Here is a 20461-nt window from a genome sequence, read left to right on the forward strand (position 1 = left end):
AAATATGTGTTAACTCTTTATTTCATAAGGCTTCTAGTCAACAGAAGTCTGTTAGTAATTAAGTTTTGATGGAGTCAAAATTATGTGCAGATTTTTTTACTGCACAGGGGTCAACACCCTAACCCCCATGTTGTTCATGGGTCAGCAGTAATGTATATATGTTTATGTGTGTTCCTATCTATCTATCATCTATATACCTTCTATCACATCTATATATAACATCTGTAGGTTATACAATAAATTGGTAAAATTAGGGGCCTCTGGGTGGTTGGGGACTGGGAGTAGAATAAAAACTTTCCTGGAAAAACATGTTGCACCATTTGAAATTTGGACTATGTAAATGTGTCATGTTAAAAGTAAATTTTGTACACACACACACACACTAAATTTTTAAAATAAGTAAACACGTTTTTTTTTTACTAAATCTTACAAAGCTCCAAATTTAAAAATATGTACTCTGAGTCACCCCAAATTTAGAAAATAATAAATTCTTTTGCTATCACATAAATATTGCTAACTTTGCTATCACATAAATATTGCTAACTTCCCAGCCTAGAATAGAGTAATATCCTAATTCTCTACATCACTTGTGCCAGCCAGTTCCAAATTTTAGATTCTGTAGCATGTAACTTCCCAACCACAGTGCTTATTCCTCTATTAGAATGGATGCTTAAGTGTTAGCCACACAGTTTTGTGAAAATTATTTAGCCACATAGAGCTGGATTATCAGTATGTCAGCTATGTACTTAGGGCTCCATTGCTTATTCTCCATTTATTGGATTGGCTCTGTGTTGGATGTTTCCTAGAAATATACCATCCACTTGGTGGCCTCTGGCAATTCAGATAGAAACACATTCTATGACCTTAGCAACATTAGCTGAATGAGAGCATTTCTTTCTCAAAATTCAAACACAATTGCCATATCTGAGCTTCATTTAAATGAATTGGCTCATGTGCCTTGCTTTTTTGTATAGAACAGTTTGGCTAGTCCTTGGTTATATGCTCAAAACTATTTCAAGGATATTGGATCAGCAGTACTCAAGACAAATGGATTGAAAGTTTAGGAGAAATCACTCCCCAAAGGAAAATTCAAATGTTGTTAACATAGTAAAATGGATTAGATGCTGGGAAGGCAAAACAGCAGGTATCACCTACAAGAAGATAATACAAAGGGAAAAAGAAACACCTTGTATTTTCATCTGGAGAAAATAGGACCAAGAAAAGACTTGACTCACATTGATAAGGTTGGTGAGCTTGGCCAAAGTACATTGATTTAGACATTGAATTCAATTTACTGTTGCTCTCATTTTGGTTTACTGCCAAAAAAAAAAAAAATAAAAAGTAAATAAGGGATATATATCACTTAAGGAATGAAATGAGTAGGATCAGCTTCACCATGGCTAACTTGGTTCCTCAAAGAAGTGTGCCTGAAATTCAGTGGTCAGCACCCTGGACTGGAGGGGCCCAGGGCTGTCAGCTCATTGCCATTTGTAGGATATACTTCATGAAGGACACAAATTAGCTCTCCAGAATATGCCCGCTAATACATGAAGACTGTCTTTCTGTGCCACAATTAAATACTCTGCATTCCTTTTCTTACTAAGTCCTTGGGACAACCACATCTTAGCAGTGAGATGAGTCATGGCAAAAATGAAAATCTAAGGTCAGGGAGGCCTCATGTGTCCTTAATACTTTTTGGATGGCTGAACAAGTAAATGAATCTTCACAGAAAATTGGCATTTGAAGAAGGAAAATATTTTCAAGAAAAGTGGCCCATTTATACTACAGAAATACAAATTATCCTATGGACTTTATCAGCAATAACATCAATGATTACTAGAACAACAAAATACTATAACATGTGGTGTGTTTTATAAATATTATTTTAGAACTATAAGAATGTATGATCAAATTAACACATTAAGGTAAACATTTAATTTTATTAGGACTACAGAATTACCTTATACAACTTATCTTAATGGCTTAAAAAATATTTCACTTATACTCAAACCTGTTTATGTACTCAACAGATTTGAGCCCAACTGATCATGTTTCACTTCAAGAAATGCTTATAAATAAACTTGAATCCCATTGGACAGATCCATTAATTATTCTTTCAGGGGAGGTATAATTAATGGATCTGTTCTATAGAATTATGGCATTCAGTAAATATTAATAATGAAAACTCACTCTACCAAGCACCTTAAGAGTAACCAAACAAATAGATCATTTTATATGGCTGAAGTTTTCCTTCAACATTCCTGTAGGGAACATGAAAGCATGCAAAACAATTTAGCATCAGCTTTTCAGTGAGCTCTTCATAGAAGATTAAAGATTCTTTGGTGGAGCTGTTACACATCCCAGTAAAATAGTCTGTCAAATTCATTTTTTTAAAGGTTGTAAAAGCCCTAATGAAAGCTCAGAAGCTATGAATACAATGACAGTCATGTATTATAATCCTGAAAAGCCTGGTTATATTGTGAATGAAGAATATTTTTAAATGAACTTTTTATTTTAAAAGTTTCATATGTATAGAAAATTTGCAGAGGTAGTACAGAGAACTCCCATACACCTGTCATTCAGTTTCCCCAATTGTTATCATCTTACCTCACAGAGTACTTTTGTCACAGCCAAGAACCAATATAGGTACATTACTATTAACTAAACTTAGCAATGTATTCAAATGTTACCAGTTTTCCCTAATATCCTTTTTGCTACTGCAGGATTTTACCCAGGATACCACATTACATTTAGTCATTATGTCTCTCTAATGACATGATATGTAATAGTTCTCAGACTTGCCTTGTCCTTGATTACCTTGACTTTGGTTAGATTTTATGCAGAATGCCCCTCAATTTGGGTTTGTCTGATATTTTTCTCATAATTAGACTGAGGTGGGAGAAAAACCACAGAGGTGAAGTACCCCTCTTATCATATTATGTCATGCTATCTACCTGGTGTTTACCATGATCACTTGGATGAGGTAAAATTTGCTGGGTTTCTCCACTGTAAAGTTACAATTCCCCTTTTCATACTCTATGCTTTAAATTAACTGACTAAACACAGCCTGGGAGTTGGTTGTGGGGTGGGGTGTAAATTCTTTAAGAGAGGGAGTATCTGCATAATTTATTTGAAATTCTTCTGTAAGAGAGATTTGACTTTTCTCTCCGGTTATTTATTTATTCAGTTCCTTACTTATTTATATGTGAATTCATGATTTTTTAAAATTTTGTTTTAATCTTCGGATTATAACTCCAGTACGATGTTATTTATTTTGTTGCTCAAATTGTTCCAGCTCTGGCAGTTGGGAGCTCTTTCACACTGGCTCTTTTATCTCTTTGGCATTCCCCATCCTTTTATCTTTTGAGCATTTTCTTACTTTCTGGAACAACAAAATGGTATAGAATCACCCAGTACACTCTTTGCCCCATCCCTGGAATCAGCGATTTCTCCAAGGAGCCATGGTTCCTTTATTAGAAGAAAGGAATATCTAGTAATTGGGCATTAATAAAGAATATTTTATTTGATAAAATTAGCACATTTCCCCCCAAAATCAGAGAGAAAATACAATATGGCTCATATAATAAAATATTATCAATACTTGTAAAAAATTATCTCATTTTCATGGATAAAAAATAACTCCCGGGGCACCTAGCTGGTTCACTTGGTAGCGCTGTGACTCTTGATCATGAATTTGAGCCCCACGTTGTTGGGTGTACAGATTACTTAAAAAATAATAGTAAAACAAAATGCATTTATGCATTTTTTAAAAAGTAACTCCCTAATTTATGAATTAATGAAGAATATTTCAAAACTAAATTTTAATTTTAATTTTTATATTATTATATAAATGGCTGACTTGACAATTTTATACCCATCTATAATATCAAGTATAGATAGTTTGTGAATCAGTTGAGAGTTCATTTCTTCATGTCAAAAGAAAGAACAGAACACTGTTTGTCAAGGCTATTATGGTAAGTGCATTTTTTATTTTTTAATAATAAAAATAGTAGAAGCTTAGAGAAAATGTGTCATTCAAAGTATCAACATTCTTTTCTGGTTTAGTAAGAATTAATGACATCTCTTACCCTTTAATTTCTCTATTTCTTTAGTGACAGTATATTGAGTGTCAAAGCCCTCAGTTGTACACTTTGTTCATTAACAGTTGAGCAGTGTTAGTTGAGAGTGATTAGATTTTTTAGGCAAACTTTTAAAGCACTGTTTATAATAACAGATAATATACCATTACCCTAAATTGTGGTCTGAAATTTAACCTGGAAGAACATGATTATTATTACAACAAAATGTTTCTTTCATTATTTATTTGGGAAAGAACACCGACTATGATTTACAAATCCTAGTGTTCACTTTCTGGAATTTTTTTAATAGAAATGCTGTTTTAGTATACTTATATTTTATATACTTATTTTTGTACATTTATTTTTTCATCAATAATAACTTCTAGTAATTCTGCAATCCGTGTTAATAGTCAAAGTAGCTACTAGGTTAGTAGTCAGAGTTGATACCAGATACTCAGTCTGAAGATTGAATTGAGGTCTTTTTTTTGCTATTTCCAACCTCCTTGATAATTCATATATATTTTTAGGAGTCATCTCATAGGAAGCAAGGAAAGTTCTATTCAGCCTCCTGTCACTTTTTTCCTCTTGTGTGGCAGCTCTTAATATGCCACAGTGGCATGGTATTTGCAGAACTTCTCTATGTACTTAAATTATTTTTTATTCCATTGAGAAATTTGAAAAAAGAGGGGAACATTCCTCATCTTATCTCTTAGAATTTTATTTAAAATACCTATTTCTATTTCCACTTGTGTCCTCTTTTTTTCCTCAAAGATGAGTCAACAGAAAGAGATGATAAACACATTGCTTTTCTTGCCATTTCTATTTTCCTTCCCACCTAAAACTTTATTTCTCTCTCCTTCCATTTATCTGCCCAGGAAGTTCCATAATCACCACTCTGATGAGAGTGTCTTATATTCATTTAAAATTTTCAGTATTTTTAGCAAAGATTTCCTCTCCTCCTTTGACAAGCCCACAAGCAGATAATATCTCCACATTTTTACTGTAATTAAAGTATGTTAAATCATGGTAACTGTCAGATTCCCATCAAATGAGTGAAACTGTCTAAACTGTTTGAGCTAACTTGCTAAAATACAAATTAATCTTTGTGAAAATCTTGTGCTAGATTGTGTACAATACAAATATTAGTGTTATTTAATGTGTGTTATATACCAAAAATTTGCAAAAGCATTTTCAAAGAATAGAATCCTAACTATGCTGTTTTTTTGGCCATGGTGTATGAACAGAAAGGTTGGTAGCAGAATGCATAAGTAAAAAATCTTTGTGAACTTGAGGTAGGACAAGATTTCTTAGGTGAATCAACAAAAGTATAAACCATAAAAAAAAAAAAAGGTGGAAAGCTTTGTTCATTTGAAGACAGTATTAAGGAAACAAAGAAATAAGCCAGAAACTGGGTGAAAATATTTATAATAAACATATGTGACAAAGGATTTATATCCAAATAACCCAATCAAAAAGAAAAATAGGCAAAATATTTTAACAGACTCTTCACAATACAAGATATACTAATGGTCAACAGGCACATGAATAGATCCTCAACATCATTAGTTATCTATGGAAATGAAAGTTAAAACCACGATGAGCTACCATTACAGATCCCTGGAATGGCTAAAATTAAAGAAAAGGAAAAAATGATAATGCCAATATTAGTGAGATAAAATACAAATTGAAGTGCAATGTATTACAACCCCTTTGTCATTTTGTGGGTTTGTTATGAAGTTGGCATAATAATGGATATAAATTTACCACAGGCCCCAAGTAATTTCACTGTTAGATATTTATCCAAGAAAAATGAGAACAGGGTGCCTGGGTGGCTCAGTCAGTTGAGCACCCAGCTCTTGATTTCAGCTCAGGTCGTGGTCGCAGGGTCCTTGGATCAAGCTGTGCGTGGGGCTCCATGCTCAGTGGGGAGTCTGCTTAAGGATTCTCTCTCACCCTCACCCTCTGCCCCCCCACTTGTGCTCTTTCTCTCTCAGATAAATAAATCTAAAAAAAAAAAGAAAGAAAGAAAGAAGGAAAAGAAAAATGAAAACATATGTCCACAAAAAGATATGTACACAAATGTTTATCATGGCTTTCTTAGTAATAGTCCCAGACTGGAAGCAACACAAACTCTATCAACAGGTGATTAGATAAATGAATTGTGGTTTGCCATTAAATATTACACTACATTTAAAAGGATGTATCCTGAAATATACAACAGCATGACATGATGAATTTCCAAAATAATTTTGCTGAATGAGCGAAGCTGGGTACAAAAGAGTTCATATTGCACATTTCCATTTATGTGAAATTCTAGGGAAGGCAAAACTAACCTATAGTGATACAGCATATCATTGTTGCCTGGGACCAGGAAGGGGGTGGCATTTGAATGCAAAGGAGCATGAGGAACATTTTGAAGTGATGAAAATGTTCTATATCTTGATTTTGGTGGTAGTTACACATGTGTATACATTGGTTCAAGTCATCTAACCACATACTTTTTAAAAGTTGCATTTTAGTATAGTATATTATACTTCAGTAGAGTTGATTTAAAGAAGATGGGTTGGAGGTGAGGGATGAGGTAGTTTGTAAATTTAGGGGAATTATGGAAACAGCAACAACAAAGTGAATAGTTTCTTCAAACTGAGATGAGTAGAAAGAATTTTGGAGAAAAATATGCATGAGAAGAGGGTGATATTCACTAGAATATCTCTGATAGGCTCAAAAGTAAATATTTGTCTAAATTTTATTATTAAACTTTAAGGTCACACTTAATGTTAAGCTCTTATGTAACATACTTAATATACTCATACATTAAGTATGTTACATAAGAATTAAGGAGGTTTCTTTTGTTGAGATGATTTGCTTATTTTACAGAATAATTCTATATTCCAAAGACAGCCACTTTCACATTTTGAGAACTGGCCATTTCCAAAGTATCTGAAATCTATCAAAAGCAGATGAAGCCATAATTCTAACAAAATATTTTTTGAAGAAAATTGTGAAAGAACATACACTGTTAGCTTTGAAAAACTTCCAATGTAACTTATGAAGTACTTTGTTAATTCGTATTTAGATATGCAATTGCATTGGAATTGTTATCACTAAATGAAAGCATAAGCTAATTAAAGTATGAAGTATGGATAAGATTTATATCTGAAGGATTTACTATAGTATCAGATATCTAAAAGTGTAAGCAAATTGGAATGGCACCTAAATTACAGATCACTGAAATGCAAATGGAAAAACAATAAGCTAAAAATGAAGATACAGTTTTTCTATTTTTGCTTTGTATTTTTCAACTTGATAATTAAGTACAGTATATCAGATGTCATATAAGATTGATTTGTTTTTTTAAAACATTTTTCTCAAGATTCCCTAAGAGCAATAGAATTAAAGTGTCATACTACAAGATGGATTTGAAAGTTAAAAGCTGGAACACCATTTTCTCTAAGAATGACATTCAAAGAATCAAGGTTAGATGATGCAAATTTTGGAGTCTGCTTTCTAGCCGTGCTTAGAATGACACATTTATTTCTGGGAAGTTGTGGGAGACCTCAACCCTAAAAGAAGTTAACCATGAAGCTTGATTTGGTTCATGTTCTTATGGAAGTTCAAAAATCTTTATCTGTGAGAATATGATACAAGCTTTTAAATTTTTACAACTGAATGTCATCTCTGTCTTCTGAATATATGGTTTTTAAGGGCTTGATACTTTAATATGCTATGCAGAATATCAATTCTTCAGGAAAATACCAGATAATTCAACTATATATGAACTGTGTTCTATTAATTGCTTAATTTCTCATGAGAAATCCAGTAAGAAAAATGGCTCAGGAGTCTTGTTTTTCTAGTCTGGAAAAAAAAGTTTCCCACATTTTTTAAATTTTAGAATCTTGTGGTAAATTCATTCCTAAGAAAATGTTTGTTTCTCTATTGTATCATATAATCAGATAGTGAAAGTCAGCAGTTCAGAATATTTCCTGATTTTGATCAAATAATGGACAAAAAGTTCTGAATAAATTTAGAAATAAGTCAGTAGCTAATTCACCTCAATTATCGAGTGTGTGTATTTTTCTGCTTCCTTCAGTAGATTATTGTTCAGTTTTTACCTAATTTCCTCCTTTAACAATTTAAGTCAATGTGCAGTCTTAGATCAATTTCTGAAGCAGATGCAGTATATGTTATATAAAAATTATCCTGAGTATAAACTATGTTTATAGTTCTTATGCATTGTTGCTGTAATAGACTCAGAAATAATCCCACTTTAAGGATATTTAAAATGTGTCCAATTTATGGTACACCTAAATCAAATGAACTGAAAATAACCTTGGGAATGGAAAGAGACGCTAAGAATTCTAACAGTTGTAGCATCTATTCTTTGAATGTGTTCTTTTTTGGCACTTAAATCAGCCAAACTTGTCTACTTATTCCCTTTCACAATCAAAATTAATCCATTCTTTTGCTTTAATCTTCACTGCAAAATTTTCTGCATTTTAGTGCATGCAGTTGGTAAACAAGCTGGAATATGTTGCTGTTCATTCTTTCCAGTGTTTTATTTGCTTATCTACTTAAAAAGGAGAATTATTCTGACAGACTAAGTTAAGGATATAGTAACATAGCTTCTGTTGCTACCTATTATTGGTACTTTTTTCTTGTTTTTAGAAAAAATAATGGTAAGCTTCTAACCCATACTTCTTTTTTTTAGGCTAATCTCTTATTTAAGAAATTTTAATTGATTACATTTTTAGTGGACTAGAAGAACAGCATTAGCAACATTCCAGTAATTCTCTTTTTGTATAAATCCTTTGTTCTTACATTTTTTTTTTTGTTTTGTCTAGCAGAATGTAAGAAAGATTGTAAAATGTCAGGGGCTATGAATATGGGAATTTAAAAATTTAATATTTCTTCATTTTGCAATTATGTATTGATGACAGACATAGTTTTCATAATGAATAAAAACTGGATACAATTTAAATCTTCATTAAGGGACTTCTGGGTGGCTCAGTTGTTAAGCATCTGACTTCAGCTCAGGTCATGATCCCAGGGTCCTGGGATGGAGCCCCGCATCGGGCTCCCTGCTCAGTGGGAAGCCTGCTTCTCCCTCTCCCACCCCCCTGCTTGTGTTCCCTCTCTTGCTGTGTCTCTCTCTGTCAAATAAATGAGTAAAAATCTTTAAAATCAATCAATCGTCACTAGATAAACATGAATAATACTTTAAATATATGTTTGAAAATCAGCCTGAAAGATATCGAAATAACAGCATCCTGAATCATCACAGATACTGTATAACTTTCAAAAAAAAGGGGGCAAAAATCTTAAGTAAGCAAATAAAATTTTAAATACTGTCCTGGCACAAAGATGATCATGGCATTTAATAAAATGCACTTAAAATGTACATTAAGAGGTGATAATTAGGCTAATTTTTCAGATATTTCTTTTTTTTTAAGATTTTATTTATTTATTTGACAGAGACAGACACAGCGAGAGAGGGAACACAAGCAGGGGGAGTGGGAGAGGGAGAAGCAGACTCCCCGCCGAGCAGGGAGCCTGATGCGGGGCTCGATCCCAGGACCCTGGGATCATGACCTGAGCCGAAGGCAGACGCTTAACCACTGAACGACGCAGGTGCCCCTAAGATAACTATTTCTAAATAAGGAATGATTCAGTATATAATATAATGTGAATTTTTCTACACCCATATTTAATTTATTTGTTTTTATATTAAGAAGAAGGATTTGATTCTAGATTAGGAATAATAAAAGTAACTACCAAAATGTATCTCTTTAATTCAATTATGTTTTCCTTGCAGAGTGCAGATATGAGCCCAGCAAGTAGCACCACTTCACTTCCCGTTAGTCCTCTTACTGAAGAGCCATTGCCTTTCAAGGTAAAAAATAAACAACAAAATATTTATGATACTTTTAGGATACTTACTTACTTTACTATAGTAAAATATTGCATGGTATAGATGGTAAGGTGAACTGCTTTAATATGTAAGGATCTAATTTCAAATGGTAAAATCTTTGTTGTTTTGTTGTCATTCTGGTTGGTAAATGAAAGTACAGTTTAAAATAGAAGTTAATACTTTATAGACTACATCATTTGCCATGTATATAAGTAACAATGATTTCTTTGTAATAGTTTGATGTCACATGAATTTGAGGTTTTGAATCTTTTGTTTATCTTAATTTAAGTAATAAATTTAGGATGAATTATTTAGCCCTCATCGAGTGATTACATTTTCATTAGCTGGTTAAATTTTCATTGATGACTCTAGGTCATAATTAATTAATTATGAGACCTTTACAAAGTAATGATCAAAATAAAAAATTGAAATACAGAATCATTCCTCCAAACCCATTATATTTTTAAAATATTTAAGGAAATACATAAATAAGTAATTAAGAAGTATGGTTTGTAGAATTCTTCAGTTTGGGAGACTATATACATTACAAGTAAGAAGTGATTTTCTTGTTTTGCTGTTTAAGATTAGATGTATCTCTTTAAACCAAAGTTTGTAGATCAGCTGTTTTAATCTGTACCAAGGATGTTTGAATTTCATTGAAATTATTATAAATAAAAGCAATCCTTAAGATCATGGGAAAAAAATACTTGGAAAGTTGGGATGATACACTTAACTTACATGCAATAGTTTCAGTTTAATTTGGTTTAAAGACAGGTAGATGTGCATTTTGAGATTCCTTATGATTTCATGATTTTTGGATTTTATCATAAAATTGTTTATTACTGTGGGGTTTTTTTTCTTTTTCATATGAAGAGCATAACCTACTCAACTTCGTACTGCTTAACCCTAGTACAGTGGCTGGTATTGATTTCTAAATACTTAATATTTGCTGTATTGTTAAAATGAGAATAATAGAAAGTTATGAATTTCATTGTGTGTCTTTAGTTTTCTAATAATAGATACTTTGTTGTTTAATGATAGACAAGGGGCACTTGGATGGCTCAGTCAATGAAGCAACTGACTCTTGATTTCAGCTCAGGGCGTGAACTCAGGGTCATGAGATTGAGTCCCACATGGAGCTCCATGTTCAGCAGGTAGTCTGCTGGAGATTCTCTCTCCCTCTCCGTCAACCCCTCCCCCATCACGCTCGCTCTCTCTTTATTATAAATAAATAAATAAATCTTTAAAAAATGATCAACAATAATAATTGTTAAAAGGTTATTTTATATCAGAATTGTTAAATACTGAATAGTATTCTGATTGCATTATTTATTGAGAAGTCTATTATTCTACAACAAAGAAGAAAATACTAACATTTCAAAGTTTAGTGTTACTTAGTGTTTCCATCTTATGGTATATGGGACAAAATTTATGGAAGAATCATATCTTTAACAAGATTTTAATTGAATTCTCAGAGCATTACTAAAAACCATTTTCTCTTTTTAATATATTGAAAATGACTATACTCCTTGAAAATTAATATATTTTTTAATGGAAGTAAAAGAAAAGGTCAGATATATTCCAAAATGTGCTGACACAAAGCTAATATAAATATAATTATTTTAGTTAGTTTCTGTCACTGCTTCTAAGAGATCAATATTGTTCCCGTGTTAATGTATGTAAGTGGTTTTATAAGCACTTAAAACTTCTAAGCACTTATAATATATAATATTAGTAGTGGTAGCCAATGTAGTTATAGTGCCTCTTGATTTACTTTTTTTTGTGAAAGGAATATTGTTTATATATTTTTCATATTTTTTATCATAAATAAAAACATCCCACTAGTATTTAATAGTGTCAAAAATTAAAGTTTGAAATTATGAAGTAAAGCTTCTGCCTTTGTAAATGAGGAGCTTTTTTTGTAAACAAGGAGTAAAACTCCTTATTCACGAACACTGTTCTCATCATTCTGTATTGTAAGCATGCCAACCAGGAAAGCATTTGAGTGTATCCCTTCACAGAGAAAGATGTATGGTGCACAATTCTCTATGTATACTACCACAAACTCACAGACTTCCCAGTCGCACTCTTGGTGCAGAGAAGCTTCTAGGATTCCAAGTTCACATAATTGGGCAGACAACTTTATGGTCATATATTTGGAAACAAAAAGCAAATGTATAATCGCTATTTTTTAATAAAGCATTCAGGGTGACTTACGCAAGAGGTCTGTTCTCTATCACAATATCATTACAGAAGGGCAAGGTGTAACTAACTTTGCATGGGTGGGAATAATATTTTATCAGATAACCATAATAGAAGCATAAAATTTCAAGATCAGTCATCTGTGAGTCTGACAAAAAAGAGAGAGAGAGAGGGAGAGAGAGAGAAAGAATAGACCACTTAACTGTTAATTACAATGTTTATGTTTCTTTTTATAGAATAACACTGAACCAAGTTGTTAACTCTGATGTGTCCATTCCACCCTATTCTACCTTTTTCTTCCCTGCCATTCTACTTGATTTCTATCAACCTAATCACTTCCAATCTAACCTGCCTCCTCTCTTCCTATGTTAGGTTCAGCCCGATAGATATTTCACGCCTAATGCCTTGGGGTCACCAAATATTACTGTTCTTTAATAAGATGATCCTTTTAATTTATTTGTTTACACATAGTTATTAGCAGCCTCAGTCCATTCCTGGAACTAACAGTCTTGAAGCTGAAGGTAACTTATTGTTCTTGACCCCTCCATAAAGGTACACTTTATTATGGACCATGTTCTTTTTGTTAACCATATTTATCCCCTATTTTAAAATTTATTTGTACTTCATTGAAGCATGATCTCTAGGTTTTAGTCCCGTTTTCTCCAAAAAATCATCTTTTCTTTGATTAGATATGTTAATAAAGGGTATTATTCCAACCTTGCCCCTTTATCCTTATTCTGTGATAAATTCAATGGATGGAAATGAATTCAACTCTATTTTTCTTTAGACTCTGCTTCAAGAGTACACAAAGGCATTAAAGAATATGCTTCATTCACCAATTTTCAAAATTTGATTTTATACAAAAAAATAGTCTTCTCATTGCCCTTCCTGGCCCATTGACTGCTGCTTTTCTGTGATACTTGGGTTTGTGGAGTGTCTAATGAGACTGGGCATCTAGTGTCTAGAATCCACAATGGAGCCACCCTGTTGGAGACCCATCCACCTTCCCCAGGAGCGGACCAAGAGTGGTTCTGGGATATTTCTGGAGTCTCCTCTCCTTCTGAAATTCAAAGTTCTTAGACTCCTTTTTCTCATCCCCAGAAATCACCATTTAGTCTAGACTAAAGAAGTTCCCTTTTAAAAAAAATTTCCCTTGGAGATTATTCCTCTCTCCTTTAATCAACCAGAGCCTGGGAAAAAAAAATCTTCTCAACATACTTCTTAGAAGCAGAATAGAGGAAAGGAATTGTGATGTAAGATTTTTCTTACCTGAAAGAAACATCACCTTAAGAAGCACAGAGCCACCTTACTAAAGCAAGGGATAAGGAGGTGGAAATAAATAAATTAATGTCTCAAAAAAATTCAACTTGTCATGCACTCCTGGAATATTAGGGTAAGAAATGATGCTAATTCCGCTCGACCATAGAACCTAAACTTAGGACTTAGTAACAAACATAGGTTGCTCTCACTTATATAAAGTAAATAGTGTGTAGAAAAAAAAATAGTAATCCCAGAAAATACACACCTATCAACCATTAACTATTTGGTTGAATCATACTTTAAATTTGTCTATAGTTTCTATAACAATCACTAATTTCTACTTTAAGAACAATATTTATTTTTAAGAAAGCAGAAGAGTTGAGAATATTAGAAGCAATCTTAGCCTAGTTAGGAGACTTCTGGGACAAATCTCAATTCTGACACTTTCTATCTGTATGACCTTGACCTGTTACTTGGTGTCTTAATTTTCCCATCTATAAAATGGGAACAGCAGCAAATTCTTCTTCATTGGGTTTTTATAACATTAAACAAGTTAACAGATAGTGCTTCAAATAGCACATAATATCAGTATATGTATTAACTATTATGTTTTGTAGAACAGGTATCTAAGTTTAAGGCAAGAGGTTCTGTATGTTATAAATAACATGAAGCAGAATTATTTACAGTTAATCCCTTGCACTTTATTTCCAAATGTGAGAATAGTAATGCACTTTCAACATAAATCCTTTACTTTGCTGAAGAATAGTATTTAATATTCATTTCTAGAAGGCATGCTGTTTGTTTCCTGCCCTCAAGTATTCAGATAAACTCATATATCAGATTCCTTGTATGAAAAATAATTAATGGAAATGTTCATTAATTATGAGGGAGAAGGAGTAAATACAATGAATCTGTCTTAAGGGAAAACTGGTGAATATAATAAAACATTACTTGGAAAAAAGAAATACATAATTAATAGATCTGCAAGCATAAGGACATATGGCACCTTTTTATCAGGAATACACCGTAGTATATTTTCTTTAATTTCCCAAACCTTCCCCCACGAATTAACCTGATAACCTCCTAAATGCAAGCTCCACTGAAGGAATATTGTTCAGTCATATTAGATACTGGAAAAAAACACATTGTAAATAAAGCACTGTTAATACTTCATTCTTTGTGTGTTATAATGTCAGTATACTAAGTAGTGTCAATTTATTTTGTCTGACAATATAATAGAAAAGAGCACATTTGGAGACTCCAGGAGAGAGGAGTTAGATAGTGGCACGACCTCCACAACATCATTTGTTGTATGTTTTGCAGAGAATTGGGATTTTGTGTGTGTGCGTGTTTATTGCTGTTGTTTCTCATTCAGTGAATTTAATAGTCTCTCTTATTAGTGGAAATCACTTTTTTCATGTCCCAAAAATAATCCCAAATGATATATTCTGCATTTCTGGTATTTTTTTTACTGTGTCATCTACTCATTTATTCATTTGTTCTTTCATTCATTCGTTCATTCATTTCTTAGTGAGTTGATTTATTGAGTTGTGCTTGATAATATTCTAGGTACTGGTGTTTCAATGTAAACAACCCAGACTAAATTCCTGCTTTCATGGTATTTGGGTTCTAGTAAGAAGGGATAGACAGTAACTAACTAACTAACTAACTAACTAAATATAACACATCAGATAGGAATGATAAATATGATATAAAATGAAGCAGAGTTTGGAAGACAGAAAGTGACTCTAAAGTAGGCTATTGTTTCAAACAGATCGCCAAAAAAAGCCAGTCTCACTAAGGGATATTTTAGCAGAGGTTATAATGAAGAAAGTGAGTAAGCCACTCATCTATGGGAAGAGGCTTGAGAAAAAGTGCAAAAGCAAGGAGGTGGAGCACGTGGCCTTTTCAGGATCAGCTGAGTGCCCTGTGGCTGGAGCAGAGTGAAAGAGGGGACAAGTAATAAGAGAGCAGGTCAGAGAGAAACCAGATCATGAAGGGCCTTGTAGGCCAAAGAAAGACTCGAGATGTTGCTTTACATGAGATGGGAGAACATTAGAGTGTTTGGGGAAAATAATGGCATAGATAGACTTTATTTTAAAACAATTACTCTGACTTTGGAGACATGGTAGAAGGACATTAAGGCCCCTAGAGGTGAGAGATGATGGCAGCTTAAACTGGAATGGTAAAGGTCGAAAAGGGTGAGCATTGGTGGGATTTTGGACATATTTTAAATGTGAATCTGCAGGATTTTTTAATGGATCATATATGGGATATCTAAAAAGATCAGTGTTGAAGACTATTCTTGAATTCGAATGTTCTCTCTATCCCCCTATTTTTATTTCTTTTGCTATCACACTGTGATTATATATTTAAGGAATGTGTTTATGATGTGATAATAATTTTAAACATGAAATGGCACCAAATGTTTTCCTATTGGTAACAAATTTTAAGAAGGACCTATTATCAATAATTGTATATTAAAAATAGAATGTTTCTGTGTAATAAACCATTTTAAATCTTGGCAGCCAAAAACAATAATTTCTTTTTTTAGATTTATTCACTTTTTAGAAAGAGAGTGAGCACAGCAAGGAGGGGCAGAGGGAGAGGGAGAGAAAATCTTAAGCAGACTCTGCACTGAGCATGGAGCCCTACATAGAGCTCGATCTCATGACCCTGAGATCACCCACGACCTGAGCCAAAACGAAGAGTTGGTTGCTTAACGGACTGTGCCACCCAGGTGCTCCAAACAATAATTTCTTATTGTTCTTTCTGATTCTATAGGTTGACTAAACTTATCTAGGCAGTTCTTATTTGGGGTTTTATAAGTGGGTGGAGAATGGAGTTATCTGAAGCCTCAAGTGGAGGAGATACCCAGGATAACTCCTTATGGACTAGCTTGAGTTTTCTAACAGCATTTTCTCACAGTATTTTAGAGTAGTTAGGCTTATTACATGACATCTGGCTTCACCCACAGTGAATGTTACAAGAACTGGAAGCTGCCAGGCCAATCATGGAAAAGACACAGATACATACACCTTCACCTCCACATCTTTTTATTGGTTAAGCAGTCACATAGTGTGTTAGTGGTCCCTGAAACTACCTCAGCATTCAGATATTTGCTAGAAGGACTCAGAATTCAGTATGTAGCCATAAAGAACACATATACTCTTCTTCCAAGCGTGTATGTAATACTTCTACCCAATAAAGCCCATTAGCAATTCAGCACACATAGATTCACATAGGAACCCTGTACCTAGAGCAGACAGAAATTCCAAACTCTTAGAAAAAAGTCAGGTGTTCAGCATTAACAATATTATTTCTACAGATTTCTTAGGCACAGTGAGCCACTCGTACTATAACTTTTTTATTATTGAAGTATAATCAACATGCAATGTTATATTAGTTTCAGGTGTACAACAGCTGCTCTTATTATTTATGGAAAGTTTGATATGAATGTAGGGCACTGGTTACCAGTTAGGTAACCAATGGCCAACCAATGGCCCACCTTGAAAGCAAATCTTTCTAAGGATAGCATATTAGTTGGCTAGGGTTGTCATAACAAAGTACCACAGTTTGGTGGCTAAAAAATAAAAAATAAATAAAAATGAAAGTATTTTCTCACGGTTTGGAAGGCTAGAATTTTATTTCTTTTTAAGTTTTTATTTTAATTCCTGTTAGTAAACATAGTGTTAGGTTATAGTAATTCAACAATTCCATATGTCAGCAGATGCTCATCATAACAAGGGAACTCCTTAATCCTCATCACCTATTTAACCCAACTTCCCACCCACCTCCCTGCTGGTAATCATTGGTTTGTTCTCCATAGTTAAGAGTGTATTTCTTGGTTTCTCTCTCTCTCTCTCTCTCTCTCTCTTTTTTTTTTCCACTTTGCTCATTTGCTTTGCTTCTTAAATTCCACATATGAGTGAAATCATATGGTATTTGTCTTCCTCTGACTGGCTTATTTCACTTAGCATTATATTCCCTATCTCCATCTATGTCATTGCAAATGGCAAGATTTCATTCTTTTGTTATGGCTGAGTAATAGTCCATTATATATATGTACCACCTCTTCTTTATCCATTCATCATTCGATGGACACTTGGGCTGCGTCAATATGTTGGCTCTTGTAAATAATGCTGCTATAAACATAGCAGTGCATGTGTCCCTTTGAATTAGTGTTTTTGTATTCTTTGGGTAAATACCCAGTAGTGCGATTGCTGGATCATAGGATAGTTCTCTTTTTAACTTCTTGAGCAAATGCTGCTTTCCAGAGTGACTGCAACACCAGTTAGCACTCCCACAGCACACAGTGTTCCTTTATCTCCACATCCTCATCAATACCTGTTGTTTCTTGTATTGTTGATTTTAGCCATTCTGACAGGTGTGAGGTAATATTTCATTGTAGTTTTGATTTGGATTTACCTGATGGTAAGTGGTGATGAACATCTTTTCATGTGTCTCTTGACCATCCATGTCTTCTTTGGAGAAATGTCTGTTCATGTCTTCTGCACATTTTTATTTGGATTATTTAGTTTTGGGATGTTGTTGAAGGCTAGAATTTTAAGTTCAGGGTACTGGTAGGGTTGGTTTCCAGTGAGACTCTCTCCTTGGTTTGCAGATGGCCTTCTCACTGTGGCTGCCCTCCCCTGTTATCTCTTCCTCTTCTTATGGGGATACCAGTCGTATTGAATTAGGTCTCACCCAAATGGCCTCATTTTAACTTAATCACATCCTTAAAGACCTTATTTCTAAATATTATTATATTCTGAGGTACCAGGAATTGGAACATTAACATGAATTTTGAGGGGCACCTGAGTGGCTCAGTTGGTTAAGCATCTGCCTTCAGCTCAGGTCATGATCCCTGTCTCCTGGAATCGAGCCCCACGTCAGTCGGTCTCCCTGCTCAGGGGGAGCCTGCTTCTCCCTCTGCCTGCCACTCCCCCTGCTTGTGCCCTCTCTCTCTCTCTCTCTCTGTCAAGTAAATAAATAAAAATGTGAAAAAAATAACATGAATTTTGGGAGGACACAATTCATCCCATAATAGACTAAAGACTGCTATGTTAACTCTTCTGTACATAAAGCCAACCTTGACTCAAGTGAAGGGAAAATAAACTATCTCTTGAGGGGGAATGACAAAAATTTGCAGCAATCTTTAATCAGCTACACTGAATAAAATGATGTGTGATAGTCTTTTATTAATCACTTTTAGGCTCTATCAAATTCTCGGTCAGGTGTAAGGAGTTTGGGTTTGAGGGAATGTAGAAGGAAATAGGAGATTTCCTTGAATGTTTATATATATTCATCAGTGTACTTATTTGAATATATTTTCCATTGCTCTTTTAATTTCCACTAAGTTTGGGAAATTCACTCAAATGTCACCATATTTGAATTAACTTACAGTCCTTAAAATCTTGTGGTTGAGAACATCAAAGAATTATGGCTTTAAAAAAAATAGCTTACTAAATTCCTGATTCTAAATGCTGACAGTAAAATTTTAATTGAAATAACAAATACCAAACAATGCTTTCTATATTATGTTATACAAGTATACTATACAAGTATTATTTTATGTTAACATTTTTCCTTTAGGCCTGTCAGGATAAATTTTAAATGATTATTATACCTATTATTTGGCCTTTGCAGACCATATTACTAATATATGATGAATGCTGTAATTGTAAGAAAAATGATAATTATATATTTTGATAAATAAAATTATTTTTACATAAGTTAAAGCCGAAACAAATTTGGTCTAATTTATGTAAAAGATATCAGTATCTCTCAGACATATTAAACCTCAGGGGAAAAGATTTTAATGGGAAAAATAAGCAAATACTTTTATGTTGCATACTAGCTTCGTATTACTATCCAGATCCTTCTCACACACTGTCTAGATGATTTCAGGAAGACATGTACAGGATACAGAACTTGTCCACATTAATACATGCTAAAAATCATATCATACCTCCCACCTCATCTCCAGCTCACATATCCATTTTATTTCTTAAATTTAAATCTCACTGAGTTTCTTTATTGTTGCACAGTTTGGTGCTGTAGATTTTTTGAGTTCTTCAAGTGGTACTGATAGAAGACTTTCTTTGTTAAAAGCCTTATTTCAGCCTTCCTTCAGAGATTGGACCATACTCCGTCTGCTTACTCTAGTCAGAATCCCTTTGACATATTTAGTGGACAAGATTTACTGAGCATTTGTTAAAGGTGATCTTGGAAAATTGAATTCAGGGATCCACTTTCTCTACAGTTGAGTTAAACAGAACCCCAGAAAACTGCAAGATACATAGATTTGGATTGTCTTTCATAATTTGCAAGAATAGGGATTTTATAGGAAAAGCCTGAATTTAGAGTAGAGGTACAGAACATGGAAGGATAGATAGAATTCAGGTACAGAACATGGGAAGCTATTTCTGGATTCATTTACACATAAAAGACAAGATGTTCAACTACTATAGGAAAATCCTAAAGCCAATAAAAGCCTTGAAAACCTGAAAAATAAAAACAACTTTAAATTTAAAAAAAAAATACCTTTTAAGAAGCTGAGTCATTATGACTTCAACTTTGGTTTGGGGATCCACCTCCAAGTGGATTGGCATCAATGAAACATTTGTTCTATCTACCAACAAGGTACTGTGATGATTTTATTTAGGAGTTGAAGTCGGCATGTGGTTGGTGCTGTGTTCTTCAACACCTGTTGGTCCTGAATGTGTAGAAGACCTCAATATGAGATAATAGCAGAGGTAGCAATGATTGCTGCGCACACCGGTATTAACAAGATCTCTTTTTACATCTACTGCAGGTAGCAGATTCAAAAAGGGCTTAAGGTAAACACTGTATTTAAGATAATGACATCATTATCAATGATAATTTAAGCAACTGATCTCATGTATAGCATATGCAGCGTTTATTTCTTACTCTAAGTATACCATTTCATATACACTCTGGATCATAAACACTCACCCACCTTCGTTGTTTTTAAATATAATTTCTAGCA

At 33.6% G+C, this 20461-nt stretch overlaps 1 protein-coding gene across 3 annotated transcripts in view; it reads left to right on the forward strand.

Moving 5' to 3' along the window:
* Positions 1–20461, forward strand: part of CCSER1 (coiled-coil serine rich protein 1) — a 734167-nt gene that overhangs the window by 535830 nt on the left and 177876 nt on the right. For all 3 annotated transcript variants that reach the window (XM_027600507.1, XM_027600509.1, XM_027600508.1), the window contains exon 7: positions 9892–9969. In XM_027600507.1, coding sequence (XP_027456308.1) covers positions 9892–9969 — 78 coding nt within the window. The remainder of the gene's footprint in view (positions 1–9891; positions 9970–20461) is intronic.

Source organism: Zalophus californianus, chromosome 2 (genome assembly GCF_009762305.2).
Source record: "Zalophus californianus isolate mZalCal1 chromosome 2, mZalCal1.pri.v2, whole genome shotgun sequence".
Classification (NCBI taxonomy): Eukaryota; Metazoa; Chordata; class Mammalia; order Carnivora; family Otariidae; genus Zalophus; species Zalophus californianus.